The following is a 27,842-nucleotide window of genomic DNA, read 5'->3' on the forward strand; positions in this document are numbered from 1 at the left end:
TTGTGAAACTGAATATTAACCCAGTAGATCATTATAATAGCCATTCTGAACTACAAAGTGAATGTGTGTTTATGCAGTTTTAAAGTGGTAGATATTTAACATTACATATTTAAGGCCTTCTACTCTCTTTTGCTAACCCAGTTCCTTGTGATGACTTTGAAGTAAATCCAGCTTCAGCTTGGTGGAGAATATTTTAGGGATAAGTTTCTAAGGCACAAGATTTTTAAGTTAGGGATAAGTTTCTAATGTATAAGTAGATTAATGTGCTTCACTAGTGTATAATTTTGCTAGTTTTACATATGTTTGGGGGTTTTGAATCTACTGGATTTGAAATCTGCTTTGAACCCATGCTTATTTCCTCTGTAATCTTCCCTCTCTCACACAAGGTCAATTCAGTGTATTATTCCACTAGAGAAAAAAATGTTTCTATGTACTAGAGGCAGAACTACCAACCTAGGCAAATGCTGAATGGAGAATCAATATACAATCTATATAATATCTGTTTTAAAGGTATCTTGTATGTAATTAGTAATTCCCCCATTCATTCTTTTTTCCTACATTTGATTTTAATGTTTATTTTCTTTCTTTTTTTTCCCTTCATCTGCCATCCTTGTATGATGGTTGATTTCTAGCTGAAGCATCAATGTCCTTAGGTGGAAGAATTTAAAGCAAACAGGTTCTCCTGTTACTAATGGTATCATATTTTTAAAGGTCCAAAACCCCAAATGTTCTTATTTCATTAATAAATACAAAGTAGGTGAAGGCTCAGAATGATTCAGGAATTCAAAATGCTTCTCCATTGCCTTTCAACTTACAGTTTTGTTTTGCTTTGTTTTTGACTTTAGTGAGGTATTAACAGAGTGAAATTTCTTGCCTTTAAAAGCAAAAGTTCCACTACTATTGAGTTCTACCTGGAGCATTGAGCAAAACAGGAATGAAAACTGAAGGAAAGCAAAGGTGAAAAAATGAGACAGGAAGAAAGCACCAAAACTAAAAAAGGCCATTATCTTCAAACATGACTAACAACTTTTCTGGATAACCAAATTAAGAGGCTGTAAAGAGCCATGATTCTTGGAAGCTGGGAGTTTAGCGCTTCTGAAAATGTTCTMCTTCAGGTGTCTTAAAACTTAGACCAAAAAAGTATGCTCTAAACATCTATATCTTTTGAAAGCCTTGGCTGAGAGTTTAAAAAATGTGCATAGGAGAACACAATTATGCATATTATTTCTATTAGGTAATTAGACTTCAGAGTGTGTTCAGAGTGCCACATCTTTTCCTGCAGAACTGTTGCCTAGCCAGTTATTTCCTATTCTGTACTTGATTTCTCTCTTTTAAGCGGAGAAGTTTGTCCTGGTCTGTGTGGACTTTCATTACCCTGAGCTTAGACTGTCACTCCAATTTATCAAGACCATTTTGAATTCTAAGACTGCCTTCTTGCATTCTTCCCGTCCCCATAATCCCCCTTTTTTTTCCCACAGATTTTGGAAGTGTACTGTTTATCCCACCATCCAAACTGATAATGTATACTTCTTGCAGCATTCAGATCCTTGTGATCCTCCATTAATTATTTAAAAAGAAAGGTCACTAGTTCATCTCTTGGTCTCTGTGATCAGGACTGAAGTTTTGACTGTCTAGAACAGCTTCATCTTCTCTTCGGTACAGAGCCATTAATGCAAAATGAAGGATCAGAGAGAAGCATAAATTTTAGTACTAACTCGAAGAGCTAGAATACATCATAGTATTGACTATTCAATTAGCGATTCCATCAGGATCCTGGTTTATCTTGAAGTTTGCCATCCAGCCAGCACGATCAATAGGTTAGGTCATGTCTAACTTATTTAGCTTATGGGAGCACAGCCTAGTGTAGAAGATTTCATCTTATCAGTACATGTAAGTATAAAATTTTGAAAGTGATTTTGGGAAAGCAGTCACATTTAGACAAGAGGGCTGTAGATGCAGAGGCACATAGCAATTATACCAATTAGGATTATTCAGCATTCCTTATTATGACTTTCTTTTGAGTTATTTAGGACTATCAGGACTGAATTGTTCCACAGGCAGATTGTGTGGGGGGGAAATTTTTGACATAAATAATGATGTGATATGCAAATGGTGGTTTCATGTTGGGTTTTATGTAGACCATGTCTGATCCATGTTAAGAGAAAAATTCCAGAATTGTTTCGCTGAGAAGATCTGGAATCCATGTGATTCGAAACGGGGTTGTTCAAGTGTTGGAGAATTATCTTTTCCCCACCCTTATAAGAAACCACCCTGGTACAGCCAGTTTACAAGATCTTGAACACATGCTCAGTTAGGAGTAGAGTTAATTTCTCCAGACATTCAGCCTGGTAAGGTAGCTATTCAAATATCTCCATCTGCATCATGCAGGGAGAGATCACATTTTTGTTTACCTCTCACCATCCAAGCTCTGAACTGAGTAAGGAATTATTAATTTCCTTATTCACTTGTTATGGTGATCTTCTAGGACCTTTTTACTTTGGGTTTTCTTTTTTCAAATCATAATGAATATATCCTTATCTTATCTCTTATCCTTATCTCTTATCTTATCCTTATCTCTTATCTTGTCCTTATCTCTTATAGGTGATGTAACAGCAGCCCATTTTACATGCTGACGAGAGAGAGATGAGCCATAGTGCTGATTAGAAGTGTCCACTCTTTGGGGGTTCTCAGTTTAGAAAGTTCCTATCCTGTTTTTTTTTTTTCCTTTCTTCTTCAGAGTCCTCAGCATTTACATTTCTCTGTGATCAGAGCACAGCTTTCATCAACTTCACTGGAAGTTGTAAGTGCTCAGTGCTTTTTGCGAGTCAGATCCCACAGGCTTAAAACAGGCACACAGAAAATGAGTAACTTGCAGCTGGTGAACAGTCTTGTCAGCAGCTTGTTGGAAACCTGAAGCAAACACAGGAATACAGTCCACTTCTCTAATACCCTTTTCTGCATTTCAGCTACAAGTAATGAAAAATTTACATGTTGTTGATTTTTATGATATACATGGAAAGTGGGGATGGCTTAAGAAAGGCCAGTAACAGCAGAAACTAGTGTTGAACAAGGGCACGAGAACAACTGAACACCAAGAGTGGGCTGTATCTCAGGAGAGATAAATCTTGGTCCTCCAGTCAGGAATTCTGCTATGGATTTCAATGTGACAATGCTTTATTCCAGAAACCTGAAGTTTGCTGGATCTGGAGATTGTAGCAGTATCTCAGCAGTTTGAAATTAACATGTGCTAGTCTCTGATTCTCTTATTCTTTTATTTTTTGATTATTTTTGTCAGGAATCCTATTTATAAAACAGGTCTGTTTTGACTTACAAATTCAAACTAATTGTACTTAATAATTTAATTTTATCATGGAGAATATCTATAGCAAGCTCTTGCCATGACTGGTCAGAGGGTCAAATAGACGAAAAGCTGTTAAACAGTTCTGAAGAACACTTGTTTCTTGACCCCAGCTGTGTTTGCATACTGTACATACCACAGAGTGCAGCAGCACCTTAAAGAGATCCTAGAATCATGAGTATTAACAGTTTTAACTGAAGAACTGCATCCTTAACTCAAAGGTTACATGTAATTTATTGAAGTTCATTAAAGAGCTTGGTTAATGATCAAGTTATGCATATGCTTAAGTAATGGCTTGCAAAGCACAACAATAAAGAGAAAAATATCAAATGAGAGAAAAAGACGTGCCTTTTAAACTCTGTGTTAGAGATTGCAAATGAAAAAAATCATATGTAATCCATCATCCATGGTAAGTTACTATTCCAGTATATTAGTTTGTCCCATCACCTTCCGCCAATTCCAGATGAGCAGATCATTCTGTTGCAAGAAAATATTATTACTAAAATATGCAAACTTGAAAATAATATATACTGTCAGCAAAGCACCCGTAACGGACTAGTGGAAAAGATTATAATATATTTGGAACACTTACCTGCAGTTTCTTCACAAACTTGCCTGGCACAAGATGAGCCTATTGGTCCAAAAAATTCTGTTTTGCAAATACAACCTGAAATTGTCAGCAATTGAATTTTTCCTACTTATAAGAAATGTGAGAATTTCCATGGTGGAGAAAATAGTAAAATTGAATATCCTTTCCAACTTTGTTGTTCAATTCCTTTCCCTATAGCAAAGATTAAATAATTTATGACAGATTATATATTTATTCTGTAGGCTATGAGAAGAATGATGACTGTGTTATTTATTTTGCAACCAATTCACATACCCCTAATGCTTGCTGTTTTGCATCTGCTCTTCTGAAAATGTTTGTGAACTAGGTTTACCATCTTTGTTGTTACTATTATTCACAAATGAGATGCTGTTTTTGTCTCTAGCTCTAGAGAATTCAGATATCCCTAGAGACGTGTTTTGATGATGTTTTTCTTTCCAGTGACTTTTTGTCACTACTGTTTCTGCCTGTTCCTGAATGTCTTGAACTTGCTCCGTTAGACCTAATGTTTGGGCAAAGCTTTCTGGATGTTTTGCTCTTAGATATTCCAGGTAGTTGGACTGGTGCTCTCTTTCATTAGGCTGTCTTTTGCTACCTTAGCGTGGCTCAAAGTTTTTTGCATTGAAGCACTTCTTAATCAGAGTGATTGCAGAATTCTAGCATTAAGGCTGGTGCATCAGCAAGCCTTGTGGTGGGGAGTTTTTTTGACCTCCTGAACATTATCAGCACTACTGGATGGAGCAAACACCTTTGGCTTATGGTGGCTCTGCTGGGATGTGAAATAATGATAGTTTGGTTTTGTGCTGTTGTAGGGTTGTATTGCATTGAATTTGAAGTCATGTTTTGCTTGCTGGTAGTAGATTGTTTGCACTGGAGAACTGGTAGTTGTCGAAGAATCCATTCTTCATTCAGGGATACTGAAACTCCCTGCTGCTTTCAGTGCAGCTGGGAGTGTAACAGATGCAAAATCAGGGCCTCAGAGCTCCATCCAAAGCCTGTTGAAGTGGGTACTTCCCATTGACTTCAGTGGAATGAGGATCAGGCCCTATGTGTCTCCTCTGCTCATTAAAATCCAATCTGTCTGCAGATAACAGAGAGTCATTTCTCTTCCGGGAACCTGGACTTTATTGCCAGTGAATTCAGTTCTCCATTTAGAAATATATGACTGCTGTTAGAAATACACTTGTTATTCAGGAGGGACACACTGATATTTGTTCAGTATGGTAAAGTGGTAGTTAATAATGAGATTTGCATTACAGTTGCATACAGAAGTCATTCCAGTTTTTGGTATTTTAGAACTACAAAAGGCATGCAAATGTTGTAATACATACTTGCATTCTACTAAGCCACCTTTTATGCATTGTGAAAGCTGGCAACCTCTGACTGAAATCAACCCTGCCATCATCCCTTACTTCATTAAGGGCAAATAAAAATACAGATTCATTATCACATTTTCTCATGTTGTAGTGCCAGACTAATCAGATATGGAACACGAAAGAGCAAATAAAGCTGTAGGTAGGAATGTTGGGGTTTTTTCCTCAATATGAATGTGCAAATATGACAATGTCAACTTTTGCAAACATATGACTGGGAAAGAAGGGAGGAGGTAAGTAGCCATTGCCAACTTTGACCTTGCCAAACTGAACTATCACTTATTATTGCATTCATGCTAGGTTTGCTTGGCTAGGAAACAAATTTCTCTCCTCACCTTATTTGGTTTATTGTCTGCCTTTGACAGGCATTTGGGGGTGCTGACAGAGCTATCAACATTTCCTTTACAGAAGGATGTCTTCTTTACAGAGAATCTCATTACCTTTAGGAGAGTCTGTCTTCAAAATGAATATGTTTGCTTGGAAGGGGCTCTATGGGTTTGCTTATGTAGTGTCACAAAGATGTGAGCAAGGTGTACTGTTCTTGGTTTTTTTCTTATCTGCAGTCTGTTCCTGGGTCACCACAAAATAACAAGTTTAGTAACTTTTACATGAAATTAAAAAGCAGAATGTTAGAATGGAAAATAAACTCTCAGAAGATCAGAGAGTACAGGAAGTGTGGGCTAGTTTGTTTAAGCATTAGGAAGGGCTGGAAATGAAATTACAAAAAATTTGCCATAACTGCGGGAGTTTGACTTTTCTAATCTAGGCTGCTTGATAAAAGCCCAAGCATTCCTTTCAGGATATATACATCCTTTCAGATGTAATACCTGGCTTACGCCTGGTGTGTGTTGCCCCGGGGCAGTTCTGATAGCAGAACAACCGCGGATATGCAGGAAAGGCTGGAGTAACCTGGTGAATGYCCCAGCTGGTCGGGTGTCCTGTTGCCAGCAGTAGCTCACCTAGGATGCTACAGAGGGAGGTATATGAAATTCTTTGCTGAACTGTTCGGAGATGATCTCTCCATTATAGAATGTCTTCCTAATCTCTGTCCGTTAGTGATTGCTTATAATGGAACTGTATGGATTATCTGTAGACATATTCACTTGCGTTTTAGTCCTCAGTAACATTTTGCAGCAATGACTTCCACAGGTTATTCATCTGTTGTTTTTAAAACAAAGTATCAGTTTTACATATGATACCATTCTTTTTGACTTTGTATTAGGAAGGCAAGTACAAAATAGTTCCTAATTAGCTTTCACTGTATTGTGTAAATTTATTCAGTCCTCTTGTCATCTTTCACTTAAACAGTCACAATCTTGTCAGCCGTTTCTCATGCAGTTGTCTTTCTTTGACTAATAACTTTTGTTGCCTGTCTCTAGGGCCCTTTATTTATTTTTTTTTACCTTTCCGTATTTTTGGATGTGGAGATCAAAGTGAGGCTCTATCCAAGGTGAGCACATGACACTGACTTTTTTGCTAGCATTGTAATATTTTAAGTGTTTTGTTTTTCTTGTTCCTTTGGGAAGATTGTAGCTTTTCTTTACCATGTTTGTGCTGCGCATATTTCTTGATCTTTTGGGGGACAGTATGAGGGGTTTTCCCACGATGAACTATTATGTTGCTGGATGTTATTTCTGCCTATTTTTCAACTGTAAATTTTGCAATTTTACCCTGCCTTCCATAATAGTGTTTAAATGCTTGTAGACAAAGAATAGACTAAGGGGGAAGGAAAAGGGAAGAAAAGATAAAGCCACCAATCATCTTGGTTAGTGTTGCCTCAAATGGTTTTTCATTTATTGTCAACAAAAATTTAGGCTATATTTTGAATGCTCAATTGTGGCTTTATTTTGTCTTTCACACTTTGTTTCCATGCATGTGTAGAAGTAAGTGCATATTTTTTCCTCTGGTCATTTCAGTGGTCCATGGGCAACAGGCTGAGAAACACTGTCTAAATCATACATGAAACTGGTAGCAAAGCCATAATACAATACATTCACTTAACATTTTCTATAAGAAATTCCTGCCACTTCCTTAAGGAAAAAAGTTGTACTGTTATGCTGGGAGCATTGAAGACAGCATAGTGATTTGTGATCCCTACCTCATTCTTGGGTTCCAGTATTAGCCTTAAGCATCCCTCCTTCAGCAATTATCTTTTTCAGCAGCATCTAAAAGGTGATGCTCCACACTGTTCTGTGCCTACAGAATCCACCTAGGAGCAGTTTCTAGCGATCGCTTGTTTTGCTAGCTTTGACTACAGTTTCTACAGGGCAGACCCAGTTTTCACCTTTCCCTGGTCAAAGCAAATAAATCGTCTGCAAAGCACCACCTGTTCAACCTCAGTTCGAGTGTGAAACCTCACCTTTAGGGGTGTGAATTACAAAAGTTCTTAATTCCCAAGTCTCTCTGAAATTGTAGTTCCACAGCCTTACTCAGTGTATGGCAAAGATGCCTAAGAGGCCAGAGTCAAAGTTGCAAAGGTGACGTTAAATAGTTTCTCTTAACTTTCAAGCAATTCCATTTGCAAATTGAACGGTGCTCTTTGATGAAGAATTTGAAAATATGATCACTGAAATCTTAATTCTGCTCCTGCTTCTGGAGCGCCTCACTTTCTCAACTGCATTGATGTCTGAGGTCCTACCTTCTGAAAATGTGTGGCCAGTTTCTAAGCCTGTAAAGAACCTCATCTAAGTCATGGCTGAATTTTCTACTGGCTTCACAGTTCCTATCAGTGCTGGGACAAGCTTGTTATAGGATGCTTCTTTGGGCTATAGGTTAAATAAGGGGCACTCTCCCTCCGTATTGAAAATCTTTTCGTGTTTCTGAGGGTTTTCTTTTTCAGCATTGGCATTCGCCCGTTTGTCTGTCTAGCCCCCTTCCCTCCCTCTCCTCCCAGTTTTCATTTTCAATTATTTTTGTTTATGTTGAACTTTTGCCTGCTCAGCTGCAGCAGAGCTCAGTATTGGCAGCCCGCCTTGTGTTGTACAATTCTACAACTTCTGCTGCTTAGCAGCATGTTGGAGATTGCTTTGAAATAAACCCATGTTGGACCAAAAGCAGCATCTTTGTTGTTACCCCCTCAGAATAATTTGGTGCTATAATTGGAATTCTCATTTGAAATAAACATGATTTCTGATCTATAGACAGACCTGGATGCATAGTCAGTGAGAGAGACATATGTACAGCCCTGTCCTCTGAAAAGAGATGCATTTGCAAAGCATACATGGCATCTCTGGGGCCTTGGGGCAGGTTAGTGCTGGAGGTGGTGAGCTGGAGAGCAGCCCTGAATTCCTGCTGGACCCCCTTGAGATCCAACAAAGCACTCAGTTGCTCTACCCGGCTCTTGTCATGAAGGTGCCATAAGCCCTCTCCAGAAAACAGGGCAGCTGTGGTTCCACCCTAGTTTTCAGGAAGCTGATATCCAGTGGTGAGAATAGGGAGCTGTGGCTTCCTCCGCTGCTGCCGGCTTCCCAGTGCTTGGATGGCGTGCGGAAGGAGGGAGATACAGCCATGTGCTTTCATGCTCTTTTTTGTGTTTTGGTGCAGAGTCTGGCCTGATGCAGTCTGAATGCTGTGCACACTCCTGGGATTTCCATTTCAACAAGGGCATGCAGGAGGTTCAGAAAAAGGCGACAGAGGTGATCAGAGCCTTAGACTAGCTCTCCTCAAGGGAGTGACTGTGAGAACCAGGTCTGGTAGGGAAGATTTCCTGGAGGAATATGATAGAGATCTACAAAATCATGGGTGGTATGGAGAGGATGGATACAGAAGAATATTTCATTGCCTTTTCTATGTAGAAGCCAGCGTGCTGCAGATGAAACTACTAGGAACCAGCTTCACAGCAAACAGTGAGATCCAAGTACCCATGGAGCTCCTTGCAGGAGGGCCATGTAGATGCTAAAAGTTCATATGGAGAGGCTGTATGAGTTAATGGAAAGAAATGTATTAAGACGTAAAAACACATAGAAGCGACATCCATCTCAGGAAAGCTTTGCGTTGAAAATGGTTTGGAGCCCAGCAAGACGTTTGAGGTTTGCTACTTTATTTCTTAAGGAATCCACTTATCGAGACTGCTTCTTTCTTTCTCTCTCTCTTTCTCTCTCTCTCTGTCTCTCTTTCTGTGTGTGTGTGTTTTGTGGGATAGGGAAATAATTTTTGTTGGAAACAGGACAGGACTATATGGATCTTTGGTTTTGCCCAGCACAACTGTTCTTATGTTTTTATATTGTGTAATTCAGTAACTTGTGATTTTCTTTCCAGGGCTTTGAAATCAGGGTATTTTTACTGCAGGCAGTTTTTCTAGCTATTGCCCTCTCTTCCCATGTCCCCATATCTGAAATCAGTTGTTTGACTTTAAAAAACAGATCTGAAACCTGGTTGCATTAAAATCTGTTGCTGTAAAGGGGCAAGGAGTGTTTAAATCCACTTTGTTCTCCTTTAATTGAGAAATGCCTAGGACACAGAGACACATTTGTTTTTTCAAGCCAAGAGCATGACTGCTGTTTGTCTGTCACACTGGTAATGGTTCCAAGTGTTTTTGTGAATTCAATCAAGACACAGCATAGTAAAGCCAGAAAGGCAAGGGGTGAGAAGGTACTGATGAGATGAAAGTGAGGCAGGGAAGACCTGCAGCACAGCTAATTTGCAATTAGCATCTTCCCACTTCCCTGTTGTCTGCCTGTCTTGCAATTCCAAAGGAGACAGGTGTACAGAGAAATTTAGTTTGAAGAGATGTTAAGGATGGCTGTGGAAAGCTGTCGGGTTGCAAACAGACAGAGAAGTGTCTGCAGAGCAGGCAGAGGAGGGGCAGGTTGTGCCCTGTAAGCTTCTGTGGAAAGAGTCATTTAGCACAGCTTGATGGGAATTGGGTAATGGCAATATGTTTGAAGATTAGATTGAGGAGTAAATGATGGATGAACTGTATAGCCCCAAAATATTGTATACAGCTGTCATGCCTGTGTTCTGAGGATCAATAACTGTCGTAACAGTGAGTAGCTGTCCCTATACTGTCTCCTCTTCCTCCTGCCACTTAACCCTTCATTGCACTCCTGTTGCTCAGTGATGCAGAAGCACCTATGAAAAAAGAAGAAATGGCATAGATTGTATTTTAAGCATGAGTGGAAATCTGTATTTTGTTAAAGAGTCACTTTTCATTGCAGTTTTCTTCTAAACATCCAAATGGAGTTGTGTATTTCTTGAACATAATAAAATCTGTGAACCTTTGTTTTTTAATTCCTGCTTTTATCTGACAAAATTGCTCCTCTTCCCTTCAATTATTGATTCATGTCCCAGCATTCCTGCTGAACTGGGGATATTGATAACTGACACTGGAGCAAAATGGACTCTCTAGGAGAATGCTTACTGGCTTCTTCAAGCATTGAGTTGACCCTACAGCTTTCAGAATTCATGATTTAAACTTTGTGGAATTAGGCCATTTTTTTGTTTTGCCTCTTTTTGGACTGAATGCTTGGCTGTGCTTGGGGTCTTGCTGGGTAGTTACTCCTAGAAAGAAATCCCCGTGATCTGTGCCAGAGCTTTCTTCCCTGCAGTGGTCTGCAGAGGTCAGTCTCTGTGAACACAGTGGGACAAAGAGACCCAGGCAGTTTCTTTGCTTGTGATTTCTGGACCTGTCTTTCCAGTGGGAACTGTGTTCCTGTGAGCATTGTCTATGTGGTCTCTCTGCTCCATATTCCTTGTGGTTTCTCAAGAGCTGCCTGTTTGCTGATCGCTTTTCTTACACAGTATTCAAATAGCTTCACCTACTCTGTCGCTGAGCCCATATGTCTACAGTCAAGCCAAACTCAGGAAACCCCTTAGTCTATGCCTTTACTTCCATTTCTGCTTCGCTGTGGGCAGTAGCCCCTTATTGTTTTAACCATCACTTCACAGTGGAGCATTTCACTGCTTGATGCATTTGGTGTGAGYGAAATCTGTTTAATATAGTTATCATCTTAAGCAGGGTCTGTGTTTATGGAACTTACTAATAACTTTCAGCATAGCACTATTACATAGGAAGCTGCAGAGTCCCCCCTTTGATACCTGGAAAATTTGATGGATGTGTTTTTGAAAAAGGACAGCTTTGTGTTAGTGCAAATTATCCAGTCATGGATCTGGGAGAAAGCATGACTGAAGGAGACGTTTCTTTACAATTCCTATAAAAATGTCTAGAGAAAATAACCTTTTCAGGTAGAACTTACACAGCAAAAAAGACTTATACATGACAACTTAAATTTTTTTACAGTAAACTTTTGTATTACATTTTTTATTAAATTGTGGACTCTTTAAAGTGATTATCTTAGAACACTGATACATTTCTATAACTTGATTATTTTTGCACCTAATAAAATTCTAAAGAATTCAAGATTATTTCTTAGTGTTCAGAATTGTATTGCCTAGTATTGCCTTTAAAATAAGTTGTTTAAACTATTCAAACTGCTTATGCAAGGTGCTTCTCTTCTCACTCCTTCAAACGCAAATAAAATCCCTCTTTCCAGAAAATATTTCTCTGGATGTGACACTTGCTCATGCCCCTGCCTGACTCACTCACTAGCCTTCCTCCTGCCCTGGGGTCACAGACCCCTTCATGCAGGAAATCTGTTGTTGGTTCTCAAATGACCCACAAGTGGTGAGTCCTCAGGCCCTTGAGGTGCATGTGGCATTCAACTGGGGCTTCAGCATCAGAGGGCTGCCATTTGACTTAAAAAAGGGCTTAAAAAAAATTTATGCTGATGCAGAGGCTGATGAATACTTCCCCTGCTATGAGAAACCAGTAAAGCCAGCTGAAGCTGACAGGACTAAGCTGTGTAAGACCCAGCCCTTTTCCTCTGCAGAGTGGTGAGGCCCTGGAGGAGCTGGTGTCATATCCACCCTGTGAACCTCCCTTGGAAAAATGATTCCTCCTGGCTCTCAGTATGTGTGCTGTGTGTCTCATGCTTGCAGGTCATGTGAAGATTTCGCTGTGCAGCTTGTAGAGTCAGGAAGGTTGATCACCACTGGTCTGCTCTAAGGCATCATATGTGTACATTTGTCATTACTGATGGAGGATAGCATCCTATTTGAATAAGCTTTAAAAGCTTGCAGAGAGGCAAAAACTTATGGAGAAGTCATATAATAAGGAAAAACTGTCTATCACTGGGGCCCTTCCTGAGAACTGAAGCAAGACTTTTCAAATCCTTTACAGCAGAGGGGCTACACCTTGAGTGCTTCTCAGGCTTTGTTGCCTTTAAATGACCAATTTGGAGATTCCAGTTACTTGTTTATTCCCTATGGTTTCTGGTAACTTTGCTCTAAGTAAATGGTTTCTTTTCTTATCTTTAATACAGAAACACAGAATCAGTCAGGTTGGAAGAGTCCTCAGGAGGTCTCAAGTCCAACCTTTTGCTCAAAGCAGGGTCAACATGGACTTCAGACTGGGTCGCTCAGGGTTTTAGCCAGTCAGGTCTTGAAAACCTCCAAGCTTGGAGACTGCACAGCCTCCCCAGGCAACCTGCTCCATTGCTTGGCTGTCCTCATGGGGAAAAAGGTTTTCCGTATATCTAGTCTGAACCTCTGTTTATTTTGATTTATGCATGTTGTCTCTCATCTTCCTGCCAGGCTTGGCTGTGAAGAGCCTGGCTCCATCTTCTTGATAACCTCCTTGAAGGTCCTGGAAGGCAGCTGTTAGGTTCCTCTAAGCCTTGTTACCCTCCAGGCTAAACAAGCTCCCCCAGCCCATCCTCACAGGGCATGTGCTCCAGCCTCCTGACCATTCCTTCCTTGCCTTCTCCATGACTGCCCATTTATCTTTCATTTTGTACTTTTTTGCCTTTAGTTCTGATTTCTGCATCCAAATACCTGAGTTTTTTTCTCTACAGTCAACTTTTTTAATCAACAGTGTCACTACAGACAGCACAATGTGGAATTTTTATGGCTAAAGACACCACTTCTGTGATGTTTCTAAATTGTGATACCAGAAACGGGAGCTGTGGCACTGCCGACTAGATGAGGCAAGCTGAACTGAATCATGAGCAATACCTGTTTAGTGAAGTACCTTAACAACCAGAAGGAATGCTGAATAGTTGCAAAGTAAAGTGCATGTTAGCTTAATGAGATGTGGATTAAATACTCTGCCAKAACATGGCCCTGGTTTGGGAAGTGGTTGTTTCCTTTGGGCGCAAAGGGGTCTGCAGCCTGGTTTCACTATAGGTGGAGGGGATGATTAAAATGAAACAGGAGCCCCTCTGATTTCAAAATGAGGGACTGAGCCATTGTACAAGAGCTGAGAGCACGTGTTTAATGGTTTCTTGGTAAGGATAAGGAAATCCATAGCACGGTGATAGCTCAYGACATGGGCAAACTGCCTGCCAGCCTAAACAGAGAGTTCAAGGTGACAATAGAGCAATGCCAGCTTACCCCTGTGGGGAAAATGGCTCAGCATTCCAAATAATTTAATTATTTTCTTTAATTGTGAAATCGAAGAATATAAATCAAATGTGAAAAATGACTAAACCAATTTAGTCATGAAACACTAAATTATGGCTAGGTGGCAGGATTAATTTTGTTTTTCATTTCTTTTGATGACACAGATGAGTCTGTTCGTTATGATGCATCAACTAAATACCTATCACAGTGATAGTTTTAATGGTACATGATTTCCTGTGTTTTCTACTTGAAAAATATGGCAAGTATAAGAAAAAAAGTCATTTCTGCAATTCTATCGAGTTTCAGTAGCAGACATGCATTTTTGAATTTGATCAGGAGACAGTCTAGTAATGCTGGGCTCCTTTATTATACAGTATTGTATTTCTTGGTCATTTTAAGCATACTTCAGAATGTACCAGACGTGCCGTTGCCTCTACTGCCATTCTATTTCAGCTTTTCAAAGTCTGTCTGCATAGAAACCTTTTAATGGGAGAACTTGCCTGTGATGTTTTATCTTCAGAGAATTTTTTCCCTAGGGAAGCCTGTTAGTTTTTAAGATGACATTACAACTTGCTCAATAACCAGCTGGGGAGTTGGAGGAAATCAGGGAGGAAGGTTGGAAAGAGAAGAGACCTTTTGAGTAGTGATTTACTGGCTGTGTGTGAAATGCTGAGTTCATTTAAAGCTGCATACTATCCTACCAGTGCTAATAATACATAACATTTATCTTCTATCTTACATTTTTAAAACAATATATGTATAAGAATCAGTCCTCACAATATCCTGTGTGAGAGAGAACTATCAATATTATTCCAATCCTCATAGTGTATTAAATGAGAATAATGAGTGCTTCAAATGGAAAGAGTTGAACATGAGATAGAAATAATGTTTCCAACTCTTAAGTCCCGTAGCAGGTTCAGCTGACCATCCCACTCATTGTTGTCCATCCAATTAATACACTTTTGCAGAAGTCATTCTGTATCATTCTAACTTTGGAATTTTCCTATTTTGCTGAAAATGTACTTCAGAGTGACCCATATGTATATATACAATAGACTGCTATATGAAGGAAGCTTTTGTATGCATGTGTGAATCTGCCTGTCTGCCTGTCTTCCCACGCAAGGAAGGGAGACAAAGACTGTAGCGCTCTGTAGAGCAGACGTTCCCAGACTTTCCTGGCTGCAGTCCTGATTTTGACTGTATTCTCCCCTTTCAGGCTTCTGAACATACCCACCCCTACTCATCTCCAAACTCAAACCTAGAACAAGCTATTTAATTTTTGTCAAACTCTTGACTTTATTTAGCACTTGTTTACCTAACACCTGACTGAATTGAGGTTTGGTTATGTAGGCCGTGTAGTTAGAAGAAGATGAAAATATGCTTACTGTTCTACTAAAAAGAGTGAGTATTGGGTTAATATTAATATAGACATATTTTACTGACAAAGACCTTGATCTTGCAGGAAATTTTGCTACACCACTGTAGAAGTACTGTCAGAATTCCTTTAGTGGCATGGCGAAGCAGGTGGCTTTAAGCATATTTAAAGCAATGGCAGTATAATTGGAGGTTTGCTTCCTACGCTGAGGTTTCTTTGATACGTTTTTTATCTTACGATATATTCTGTATCTATCTAGGTATATCTTTCTTTCTGTGAACTGTGTATACTTCATATTTCATGCATAAAATCTTTGGTGAAAGTGCAGAAATAATTAATGGAGATGTTGCATATGCATCAATCTATCAAGCTATTGAAATATAAATTTGTCCATTATATATTGCCATATTTAATAACTTTCTAACAGACCTCACTTGTAAAGTATGAATAAAATCCTCTTCAAAATTCTTCATGCATTTTCCCCCCCATCTTGCTGACTCTCTGTGCCTCTACTCTACTACCAGCTCACACTTTTCTTTCTTATCTTAGGTTCCTCTTCCTCACTCAGATGGTGGTTTTGTTTGCTCAGGCTCTTCACCTAACAAAAATTCTCTCTTATGGCTTTTCTTCCCTCAAAACCTTTGAATAACACTCTGTTTCCAGCTCTTAACTTTAAAGCTTTTTTTCCTTTAGTTAGGATGGTGCTTTTAATTGTAAACAGTAGTATTTAATAATGAAGACTGCTAAATTAAAAAACAAAAATTTTATTTTATGAATTCAGGGGCAAATTACACTCCCAGGTGTGATTCTGTGATTATTATTATTACTTTGAATGGGACTTTGGTTCTGCCTTTATAATAATTTTTTAAAGAAACCTTCCTCTCTTCCCACTTAAGTACCTTTAATAGTTGAATAGTGATGTGATGAGTCATTTTAATGTTAACCCATTGCAGTACTGCAGCCAAGTCTATCCAAATCGGATTATAAAATTGGAAACATTTTCCTTGAGGACGTGCACTGCTGAGGACAATCTGTACTGCAGACTTCCAGGAATGGGAGTGCTAGTACGGTGCTTCACCTGCAAAACCTCCCTTTATTGTGGAAAAAGCCGTGGAGTCAGTGCCTGTGTTTCCCACACAGTGAGTCTGCATATTGCAAGGAGAAACAAAAAAAGGTCCGTACACCTCACAGCCTTCTGCAGTGGTTTGTGCCTCTAGGACTCCTTTCAGTATTATGTCTAGCATCGAAGTTTGTTGGTTTCACTTATTTTTTGGATAGGAGTTTCTCAGTTCTCAGCCTAAGACAGATCATATTCAGACAGACAGACCGAGTCCTGGCAATCTATTTGGAAATCATATTGTACTGTGAATTTAAAAAATGTCCTGTTGTGTTGCAGTCACAAATGTCATGTATGGGTAATTGAAGAAAATGACAGAGGTTAGTGGGCTTGGTGCTCCTTCGCCTTTCACTTGCCTAGGTGTTCTTTACATTAGTAAAAGTATGTGCTAAAATAGTCTTCTGCCCCTTATTGCACATCTTTGAAGCACCAGAGAGATTCAAAAAATTTCACTTTCTTTTGTTCTGTGGACAATGTTAGGCATTGGATTAAATCAAATGATGTTTAGAGGATTGTTTCTCTACTCTGGAGATTTGATCTCCAGTTTCATAGGAGATTTCCTACATACCATAATTTCCCAACCAGTTTTATCAACAGATTTTYCTTCTAGAGTTCTTTTACTAAGGCCATCCAAACTTAGCATGTGTTTTTTAGAGTCTTGCCAACTTTAAAATTCCAGGTGTGAATGTACAGGATCAGTTTTCTAAAAGCTTGGCTCGACATTTGTCTGACTTGCATTCCATATAGCTAACTGAATATGAAGCTTCTAACTTTTTTTTCTTGAGATGTTATGTTGCAAAATTTTTAGCAGGACTTGTAGAGAATCTTTGCTGATGAAGGTGTAGTCAAAGTTTGATTCATCCTGTTGCACATTTACTGGATATGTAAAATCAAAGATCATTATTCTGCAACTGCTTAGTGGCATGTATTCCTTAAGTGTTAAATGTACTCCTTTTTTCATTATCTCAAACTTCACAACTGAATATGGCAAATTCAAACTTCAGTTTAGAATTGATACCAATTAGTTTCAGGAGTTTCTTAATAAAATTTGCAATAGAGAATCTAATATGAATTAAGTGCTCTTTCGTTCGACAAATAATGTACAATAAGTTTTTCATTTTGTATCTGCTTCTGATTTTGAAAAATCTCATCAGAAAATTAGTCTTTTTGCTCTATCAGATAACTTACTAACATTTTCAAATAATGTGGGCTTTGGAGAAAAAAGCAGGGCACGGGGCCATATCATTGTCTGCTACATTTCAGTCTTACATAAACCAGCTTTCCTACTCCTGAGCTCTCTGAGACTTACATATGCAGCGCATATTTTGTTATTAGTACATGGAGGACTCTGAGGGGAGCTGCAGTGATGCCTTTGCCTGGGGTTGCTGAGCTTCCTTCCCAGCCACCGGCTGCTAGTCCCAGGGGGGTGGGAGAGATGCCTGAATGAAGTGGAGCTCTGCTAGTATAAAACTGGAATGTGCAGACAGCTGTAGGCTCTCACTCTACAAATACACACCACGGCTCCTGTCCGTGGACTTTTRCACATGCTTAATTTCAGGGGCATGAGTAGTCCTTGGGAGTCCTTACAGACTTAATGTTAAGTAGATGTGTCTGTGCACTGTCCTCACCTTTGTGTCCAGTTTTGCAAAAATTATGCATATAGGTGGCATTTTATATGTGAGTTGCCCTGATTTCAGAAGTCTATGTTAAAATTTTTAATAAAGCAACTCCAGGGAATATAGCTAGTAATATAAGGATACTTGTGAAGTCCCGTGGCAGAATGAACTCTATGCTATAGAGTGCATTAGGTGCCGTGCATTAGGTGATTTAGTGCACAGTTTTATAGTAAGCATTTTAGGACATACAGAAATATTCTAACTCGAACTTCACTTCTGAATATGAAAATCTCATTTTGCTAAATTGTCTGTTAAATTCTTTAGAAACACTTAATCAGGTTTAATCTGTGCGTTTAGTCTTCATTGACAAGGGACGGTCTTATTAATATGAAGATCCCATTAAAAATTATATACTACATCTGGCATGGGCGATTTAGCCTTTGGACACCGACACTGGTACATCCCGTATTCTGGGAAATCTGTGGTTTCCTCAGTGGTGCTTGCTGGTGGTCAAATATTGCCTAAATGTTAGTGCTGATAATTGGCCTTAGATAAAAATTTGCCTGTCATGAAACTGAAATCCCATTAGTTGTTTACACGCAACCAAAGTGTTCTGTACTAAAGAACTAAATTTTCTATCTCAAAAGTACATTCTATGCTTTTAATGGTATTAAAATCAATAACACTAAAACAGAGCAAACTGAAGATGCATGTGGACATGTATTCAGAAAAATATGAAATCAAGTTGTATGTTTTGCTGTGTAAGAGATGCTGCCTGCAAGTATATCACATTGTAGGTCTGAGGTGATCCTTCCTGTTTCTGGAGAGAAGATAGGGAAGGGGTATGGTTCCACTGGAGCATGGGGTGGAAATGCAGTTTTTAAGTGGGTGCCATTTAATTTTTTCCAAGTTCACATGTGTGTTGCTAGCTGTTAGAGTTGTGAAGTGTGTTCCTGATTGCTGTTCCCTTGCAACCCAATTTATGGCCAACCTCTTCAGTTTTGGCTGCTGGGTCCGTGCTGCTTCTAGAATGGAGCAAGGACTAAGCTGGAAATGTGTGTGTGACAGAGCTCGTGTGATTGTACAAGACAGGGGACCTCACAAGGATGAGTGAGGATAATGTGTACTGGAAGGTCCACTGAGGTTAGTGAAGAAGGAGCATGATGTTTGTTCCTGATTGCCTGTGTTGCAATGGCACTCAACAGAGTGTAAACAAGCCATTGCTGGCACACTGCGGTGCCATGTCAAGCTAACGGCAGGGCATCTCTCCCAGCAGATGTGGGAGAGAGCACCTTCTTTCCTACTGTCCTCATCCTTCATGACAGTACCAGCCTAAGTTTTGTAGAAGACTAGTCCCTGCAACTGTAATTTCAAAGACATTTCATTGAAAATAGCAGAATTGTAGCCCAGAATGCAAAAGTCAGCCTGATGGCTCTGGGAGGCATATAAGAATGTAATAGAGTCTCCCAAAACTTCTGCAGGGGAATTTGTATGTCGCTTGCTCACTGTATGCAGTTTTTAGAATAGCATATTGCAGAATGGTTAGCCACTATGCAGCTGGGTACACCTTTAATTCATAATGCCTCAGTTATGTATTATCTGAAAGAGACACCCTTTTTTCTAAGAGTGAAACTAGGCAACCTAGTATCATCCTAAAAAATAGAAAGGGTTGTGGGTTAGGATTAGAACTGAAAGTTCAAGGAGGGCACTGAGGTGTGTTTGACCAGAGGTAGATTGCACATGACCATGTAATGATAGGTCTATCCTAATCTCAGGAGACATTATATATTGGAACATTTCAGATTAATGTCTCTGTGTTCAGGCCCCTCTTCCCAGACATAATTGACCTAGACTATCTACTGCTTGTTATCAACCCATGACCTTGTGTAATGTCAGGTTTCTAAATACCAGATCAGCCTGTCTTTACAGTGCTCTGATTGTTTGAGGTACTTGAACAGGCATTCCCTTGACAATTTTTGGCCTCCCTATATCTGATTTTTTTCAAGGTTTTTGATTAAATGGTATTTGGGGGAGCAGCCCCATCATCTGATTAGTGCTGCAGGGAGCTGCACCAATCAGTTGGTAAACTGGCCCAGAACCTTTCATTTTGAGATTACCAGTTCAGCTCCAATGATGGCCGAGACAGCTGTTGAGATAGGAAGGTGCTATTTACCTTATCAATAAGAAAGCAGTGGAATTCTGAAAGGATTTACTTGTTTTGAACCTGCACTGTTAAGAAATTAGTGCTCAAAACGGAAAATTCTGTTCCTTCATCTTGTGAACCTTGGAATGTAAAAATGTGGTGATCAGGTGACAGTTTAGTAGCAACTGAAGGTCAGATGGCAGTGCCTTAACTTTCCTCTATGAATGACTACACTAGGCCACTGGTGGATAAAGAATTATTCAGCATGAGTAAGAACATCCGAACCCATCTCTAAAAGGGCCTGGTTTGAGAGTAGACTCAAATAGTTCAGAAATACTAGTGGAAAAAAGTAATCTAGGGAAAGGCTGCAGTGATTCAAGGGTCTGGTTTGTGCCTGAAATACAAGTTTCCAAGGACAAGAAACTTCCAGATAGAAAAACTTGATCTGAAAGATCATGCAGTATAAAGTGAATTGCAATTGTTGTCCAATTAAAGCGAGCCAGGAGAGAGAGACTGTTGAAATGACATTGTAAGGTTCTCTCTCGGTGACTTGCATATCAAATTTGCTCACTTCAAAAAGAAGAGAGAATTTCCAATTCCCAGTGCTGCACAGTCAACCTATGATCTAAAACCAACGTCTGCACTTTCTACCTCTTTTTGAGCATCGCTAGCAGCAAATATTTTGCACCCAGAACTTCGCAAGCAATTTTTTGACTGATGCATAAAAGCAGGTGAAAATCCACCTATAATATTCTATGGCTGATTTAGCTCAGCAATGCTAGTGGAAGTAAAACCTAACATTCTTAACCTAGTAAATAGATAAGATCAACAATTTTACATTGCACAGGAAAGTGCTGTTTAGTATTGGGCAAGGCTTTCTCTGACCATAAAGAAATACAAAACAAGAGAGACTGGAAGCTTAAAATGGTTAATATTTTAAGTGTGTCGTTAAGGATATATATGATATCAATATTTGTTGTCAATATCAAATGTGTTAGGGCATTGTCAACTCTTAGGAGACTGCTCCATTGGGTTATCCCTATGCAACTTCTCTGATAGTGCAAAGCCTCTGTCATCATGCCTGGGACACATTCTTCTTCCCATGGCCTATTTTAATAGGATGAATAAGGGGAAAAGAGCATAGTTTATACCTAGCCCTGGTGATTCCTGACTGCTGGTGCAAGTTAGAGCAGCATCCACGGTGTTCCAACGTATGCTGGGAGACTGGATCCAGGCACAGTCAGGCCATGACTGGATGGGTGCTCAGGTGGCTAAATGCCAGCATTGCTCCCTCATCCATCAACTGAGTGACTCTGAGCCACTTTGCAGTGGTTGCAAAGGGGACCTATATTTGTAGTGCTGGAGTTGAGGTGATTATGTTGATATTTCCGTAAAACTGAGTGCGCGCAGACCTCAGCTGGATACTGATGTAATTAACAAGTGTTATGGCTTCTCTACAAGCAGCTAGAGCCCCGAATTCTTTACCTCTTGTAATCAGTGCATGGGAAGTACAGCAGAAGACTGCAAAAATCCAGAAATGAGAAGTCCACAGTTCCTAGTGGAGGCAGAGACTTCTGCACACTTGTATCTGTGTGTGTTAATTGGCAGCTTGTACATGCACAGATGAGTGAAGTGATTTATGTTTAAACATCCTGATATCAGCCACAGTTTTCTGAAAAGTAATGCATTTGTTATGAGCGGAGGTAAATTTTGAATAGAATATGGCTGTGAAGTCCAATGTGTTACTCCAGAGTTCAGGGAGAAGAGGGCACGGTACTTCCAAATCAGACAGCTAATGCAACTCAAGTAAAGAGAACCTCACAAAATGTGTGTCTTTATTTTAGGCACAGATATGAAAGAGTACTACTGAAGAGGAAGGTGGTGATCGGAAATGAACTAGATCAATTAAATAGGAAAAAAAGAAGTTGCCCTTTTTAATTTCACTGTGGGGAAAAAATTAACATTAAAAAGGTGTGTAATTGGGTCTAGCCCTAAGAATAAACAGCTGCCTGCATGCTGGGGTGTTTTTGTGTTTGAGAAAACAGCTCTTTTTGTTTGCTGGAAATGATGTTTCTGTAGATAAGTTCTTCTAGCACTGGCATTGAAGAGTCACAAATATATCTTAGAGCACTATTATTCTTCATTCTCTCTTTACTGGTCTTGAAGCCTGCTTCCACTCTTGCGGAAGGCCCCGCACCTCCATAAAGATGTGCTATAGGACAGCTGTAACAAAAGAATAATAAAAGATATTTTTTATTTTCACTTGCTGATATTTGAAAATCAAGTAAGCACAAGCTGATGTTAGCACTTCAGTGTCCCCAAGTTTAGTGGAGAAATCTCCTTTTCTCTAAAACAGTCATGTGGACAAATGTCAGATGTTACAGCTGAGCAGACATGAAAACACTAATGTGGCGCATGTAAACCTGCTTGCAAGATGATCTAAATACTTTATTGTCTTTTAGGACAAACCCTGCCTAGACCCAGCCCATTTTTACACTAATCTTGTAACAGCCAAATGATTTGTAGAGAGAATATCATTTGGCTTTTATGTTGTGAGCAACAGAAGAATGATTGCTTCTAAAGTGTTGCTGTTTAGTGAGATATTAATGGAGGGATAATCCATTTACATTTTTATGGCGGAAGTTTTGTAATGCTTTTGGGATTCATTTATTCTTTGCATTTGCAAAATAGCCTCTACTGAAATAAAGCTGAAGCAATTTGCTGTGGAAGAATACAGTAGTTTGTTAAAAAACAAAACATTTTTCAAGGCTCTGTACAAAATCCTGCTGTTAAAACAAGCAGTTGTTTTTTAAAATAAATTTTAAATAATTTTTCATGGATATCTTGTAAAGTAGGTCAGAGTCGTAAATTCCACATGCTATATATTCAGTAAGCACTCTGTATACATTTTAACTATGTCATTTTTATTTATCTGCAATGGATAGTAAGATACATAAATACAGGTGACATTTCAGTTTGTATTAATCTTCTCAATAGCAGTTGTTGGCTGGTTCTGCTCTGTCCCATCTAAATTCTCTTCCAGGTGATCAGTGGTTTGGTCTGCTTTGCCTCTGCTTCTGTTGTAGAGTCCTGCCAGTAAGAGCACCAAGACTCCCATTACTTTGTGCCAAGAAGACAGTGTAGAATGCAATTTTCATTTAAAAATGGATATTGTGTTACTCTACCACCTATCTCAGCAGTGTGGGAACTAGACAGTGATTATTCTGAACCATAGACAAAGGGTTCTGCTTATATGCTTAATGCTTTCTGCTTCTCAGATTACCTTTACAAAAAAATTGGGGCAGGGAAAGGGGGGAAAAAAGAGGGGGACTGACAATGCACATCTGGTCAGGCGCCTTATTATTATTCAGAGATGATGTGCATTGGAAAAAACATACATAGTCAAAAATATGATGCAGATGACCAAGTGCTTGGATGCTTCAGTACTAATAATGAAAGAAACTGTAACAGAAAAGAGCCCTCCCTATTGAACTTATCCATTAGTAAAATGTTACTGCTTTTTGTTTCTTTCAGATCTTTGTGAGTATGGAAACATTTAGAACGATTGTAGTTTGACTCTTGTGACCTGCCCTACTCTTTGCCTTGCTATCTGATGCATTTATTTTATTGACTTTTGACCTGTGTACACTATTTGTGCGTACATATGTGTATATGTGTAAATTGCAAGCAAAAGCGAACAAGTTATTGACTCCCTCCTTTTTCTAGTTTTCAGCTGTGCTACTGTAGAAACGGGACAAAGGCATGATGTGCACTGGCGTTATGCATGGGGTGACTGACTGTGTGTGAACACCCAGCACTGCAGCTCAAGGTGGTCTTGCTGCCTCTGTGAAACATGCCATTTGCTGTGTGATCAGTTAGTAAATATAAGACATACTAAAATTACACTTTGTGCACTTTCCCATAGAGCGTAGGATTCTGAATGGTGCCTGTAATAGCACAAGCTTCTAAAACTGTATCTGAAGAGGAAGAAGTTCTCTGCAAGTTTGCTTCTTTCTGATGTATAAGCAGAGTCCATGAAGTACTGGGAATGACACCTCTCCTTAAAAAAAAGAGAGTCCAAACCCCATACAAATCTATAGATGTTTTTTCCCTGCTTAATTAGATCAGAAAATCAGATTGTGTGGCCTGTTTTTCTTAAAAGCAGTTATGGGCAGTGGAAAGTGGGTAAAGTTCCTGCATCCAATATCAATCAACTGGACAAGGAGAAAGGAAAAGGGATATGGTGCTTGGCAACTATGTATTTTAAAGTAAACTTAGCAGAGAGAAAGATCTGTTATCCAAATTTAGATGTATTTTCTGAAGGACAATGTTTTGATATAACACACCAAGTCAGTGGTCTCAAAGTAAGTTACCTGCTGGGTGAAATTCTGTTGTCTGTGTTATGAAGGGAGATCAGACAAGAAACCCATGATGGTGTTTTTGGCTTTAAAGGCATATGAAATACACCATTATGAAAAAATGTGTGGGTTGGATAGTGCTCTGAAACCTCTTAACCTAATCGTAAAAGGTCTTCTAATCAGGCAGCATAACTGGAGACGTAGGTGCTGTGCAGGATGGGGCTGTACACTATTGAACTTCTCCTCCCTCGTATGACTGGAGTGTGCATACGGCTCCAGCAAGTGCTGCTTGGTTAGAGGGCTGCAGGATGAATAGAGAGAGGATCTTACTGGTAAATCTGTTTATAATGTGCTGGTTGTAAACTGCAAGTGTGTCTGGAAGAGAAAAATTGCAACAGCCTGTACTACTTTTGAAACACCGTGAGCAAATTTTAGAATTAAGTTCTTCTTGAACTGCAAAATTTAGCTAAGAGAAATATGTTTTTGAAAAATGGTCTTGTAACAGCAAGTGCAGGAAGCTGTGATGGCTTTCGGTGTACAAAGGAAAAAGACATGAATCAAAATTTAGATTAATCAGCTTTCAATTATCCTTTGAAGTGTCTTTAAATCATCATTTTAATATTATACTCACAGTGAACCTGATTTACATTCACTTGCAAACTTCAAATGTAAACTCCCTGTCTAATTTCAGGGTGAAATCTAGGTGGGGATGATGTGTCCCTGAAATGTATCATTCATTTTTACATTTCATTCTTGCTCAGAAATGGAGCCAAAATGTTATCCTGAATGCTCAAATAAATTTTGTGGGTTACAAAAAAAGTTTTAGCCAATTGGATTGTAAAAAAACTATACTGATTTAGGGATTATTCATGAGGAATTTTGACATCATTTAATCCTACTATTCTGTGGGAAGACATACTAGCCATTTAACTTATTATGTGTGAGGTTTTTAAGTATGTATTTTCTTAATTTGAAGTTTGAAGATAAGATTTCAAGTCAAGGTCATTTTGCTGAAAAGTTCTTTTCAGATAGAGAAGTGGGATATTTAAGCCAAATTAGAGTGATGGTATAAAACAAACGGAAGGCTTAGCTAAGGTTGCTCTTGCAACTAACTCTAGAAAGTTATGGATGTGGATTAGGTTGTCTTAGCAGCAGGGTTATTGTGTTTCTGAAAATGGCAGTCCTGCATTGTGGAGTCTAAAGCCTTGCTCTTTTCATTCTGAAGTTCTCTGGCCATAATGTGCTCAAAGAAAACATTCAAATATGAACTGATTGTATTTAACCAAGCGTATCCAGTGAAATGGGTTAACCTGAAAAGACTCCAGGAAGAATGATGAAAGCAATTATAACAGACTCTATATGACATAAACCAGAAAGAAAAAAAATGAACTTTCTATAAGTAGATCAATAGCAAGTAGGTCTCCTGCTTTCTAAAGATCTCAGGAACCAGCTTGTAACTTAACTTGTTAAATATTGCTAACACTTAGAAAAGACAATTTTTTTCCCCAGAAGGTTGAACCTCTGACAATGAAGACTTTTAAAAAATGTCAGTTTTGACATCCTAACAAAGACATGCAGAGAATCTATTAGTTAATCTTGACAATCTCATGATAAAATGCTTCACTTTTGGACCTTGATGTTAGAGACATTTGAGCGTATGTCTTCAGTCCACTGAAGAGGATCGATTCCTAGTTTTCTGGGTCTATTATCTTACTTGCAGTGGGTTCATGTGTTTTATTTTTCTGTGTTCTGCTGGTGCCTTGTGGAATATTGTTCCCTGGAAGCTTGTGATGAAAATAAAAAGATATCTGTCCGATGGCTGCGAAGATGTGGGGTCCTGAAAATGGGGATTGTGGTCAATTCTTAGTCTTTAGCAGATATTTGCCACATGGCAACAAATATGAAACATTTGGTAGTGTTATCATTGGAGGCAAGGCTTGAAGTCCATCAGACCATCAGTGACTGTGAACTCTGATGAAGCATCTAGTCTAAAAGAATATAATAACGTCTATCAGTGCCTTCCTGATCCTACCTAGGCATGGTACAGGTGAGAAATTTTTCTCTTCTCGCTGGTGCTGCACATCAGATCCGGAGAGAACTGAGCGGAGAAAAAGGATGAAAAGAAATTATGCATTTTAGTGTAATTGTTTTATTTTTTCTCAAACTGTTCACCAGTAACTCAAGCCCAACATTACCAAAAACTTGTTTTCTCATTTCAACTGTCTGCCTTTCTCCCAGTCTGCATTATGTTTGTTGATGCTCTTCTGCCTGTGCCTCACCAGCTGACATAGTGGGAACTAGTGTCAATGAGTGCAGGAAGGCTGTGTGTTATGACTGGGATTTTCTTGTGTTCCTTCACTCTACAACCCCCTGGAGGGTTATGAAATAATTTGGCCATATTTGAGGTTATCTTCTATGCTTTATTGCTTATCTATGATGTAAAACCCTTCTCTGAGAGAAGTAGTATAATAATGGACCATTTAAGAACACCAGGGTTTACTGATGATTATTAGAAAGGTTTACTGGCCTTAAAACTACACAGGCATTTGGGGAATTGCAGTGCATTCAAATGAGTATTTTATTAACAAGATGCTTCATATTTTAATAGGCTATTTGTATGAGGCAGTTGAGGTGCTGTTATGCTAGTTACTCAATTTTATGAAATTAAACAATAACATTAAAGTAAAAACCTTAGGAAAATTGCCAGAGTGCAAAATAGATCTGTCCGTCAGCAAATTTAATTTATTTTCATTTTCAAAATATTTTTTTTTGGTTTTGTAACATGTATTTTAGAATTTTGAGCGGGAAAAGACAGACTCTGATTTGAGCCTCTATATCTAAAGGCACAGAAAGGAATGATCTGTTTTTTCCATGGGATGGTAGGCTTTGTTTTCAATCAACCCAAGCATTTGCAATATTGAGCCTGTTGCTGTTTCTGCACTGGAACTCTTTGTGGCTGAACCATAGTGAAGTTAAACTGGGAAGTAAAATCTTAAGAAACCTAGAAAGGTTAAATTGGAACAAAGAAATATTTGGTATATGATATATGGATTAAAATTTCTTATGTAATGTATACATGAATCTTCTGGCCTTTATCTTTTGTGTTTTCTGCATTTACCTACTTCTGTAGACAGTACAACACCTTTTTGTGATAATGAAAAATGGAGAGTTATTCATTTAGCTATAGTTTCAGTCACTCTTCCACATGCATGAATCCCAGCAATTAAGTAAGTGTTTTGTCTGGGCAGAGCTGGGGCAGTGAATACATAGACCAGGTGGCAAATATAGCCCATGAATTAATTTTATTTCACAGGGCCTGTGGGCATGTAATTATTTTTCCTATATTACTGTCGAATAACCCAAAGCCGTGTGATTAATGTGAGTCCATCAAAGGTGTAGAAAGGCATAGTTAGTTCTCAGGAAAGAGCAAGGCCTCCCTTCTCTAAGGTGAATATAAACCATGTGGCAAGGAGGGACGGCAGGCTCTGTTTGAAGATA

General features: G+C 39.0%; 1 protein-coding gene across 16 annotated transcripts in view; it reads left to right on the forward strand.

Moving 5' to 3' along the window:
• FARS2 (phenylalanyl-tRNA synthetase 2, mitochondrial) overlaps positions 1–27,842 on the forward strand; it is a 265,754-nt gene that overhangs the window by 190,604 nt on the left and 47,308 nt on the right. The window contains exons 10-11 of one of the 16 annotated variants that reach the window (XM_026069812.1): positions 6,718–6,788; positions 8,882–10,558. The exons of 13 other annotated variants lie outside the window; for them this stretch is intronic. In XM_026069812.1, coding sequence (XP_025925597.1) covers positions 6,718–6,775 — 58 coding nt within the window. In that variant the 3' untranslated portion in view covers positions 6,776–6,788; positions 8,882–10,558. Of the gene's footprint in view, positions 1–6,717; positions 6,789–8,881; positions 10,559–23,712; positions 23,816–27,842 lie in introns of those variants that run through there. 2 more of the 16 variants (XR_003254188.1, XM_026069814.1) reach the window with 2 other exon arrangements.

Source organism: Apteryx rowi, unplaced genomic scaffold, assembly GCF_003343035.1.
Source record: "Apteryx rowi isolate R43461 unplaced genomic scaffold, aptRow1 scaffold_3, whole genome shotgun sequence".
In the NCBI taxonomy this organism is placed as follows: Eukaryota; Metazoa; Chordata; class Aves; order Apterygiformes; family Apterygidae; genus Apteryx; species Apteryx rowi.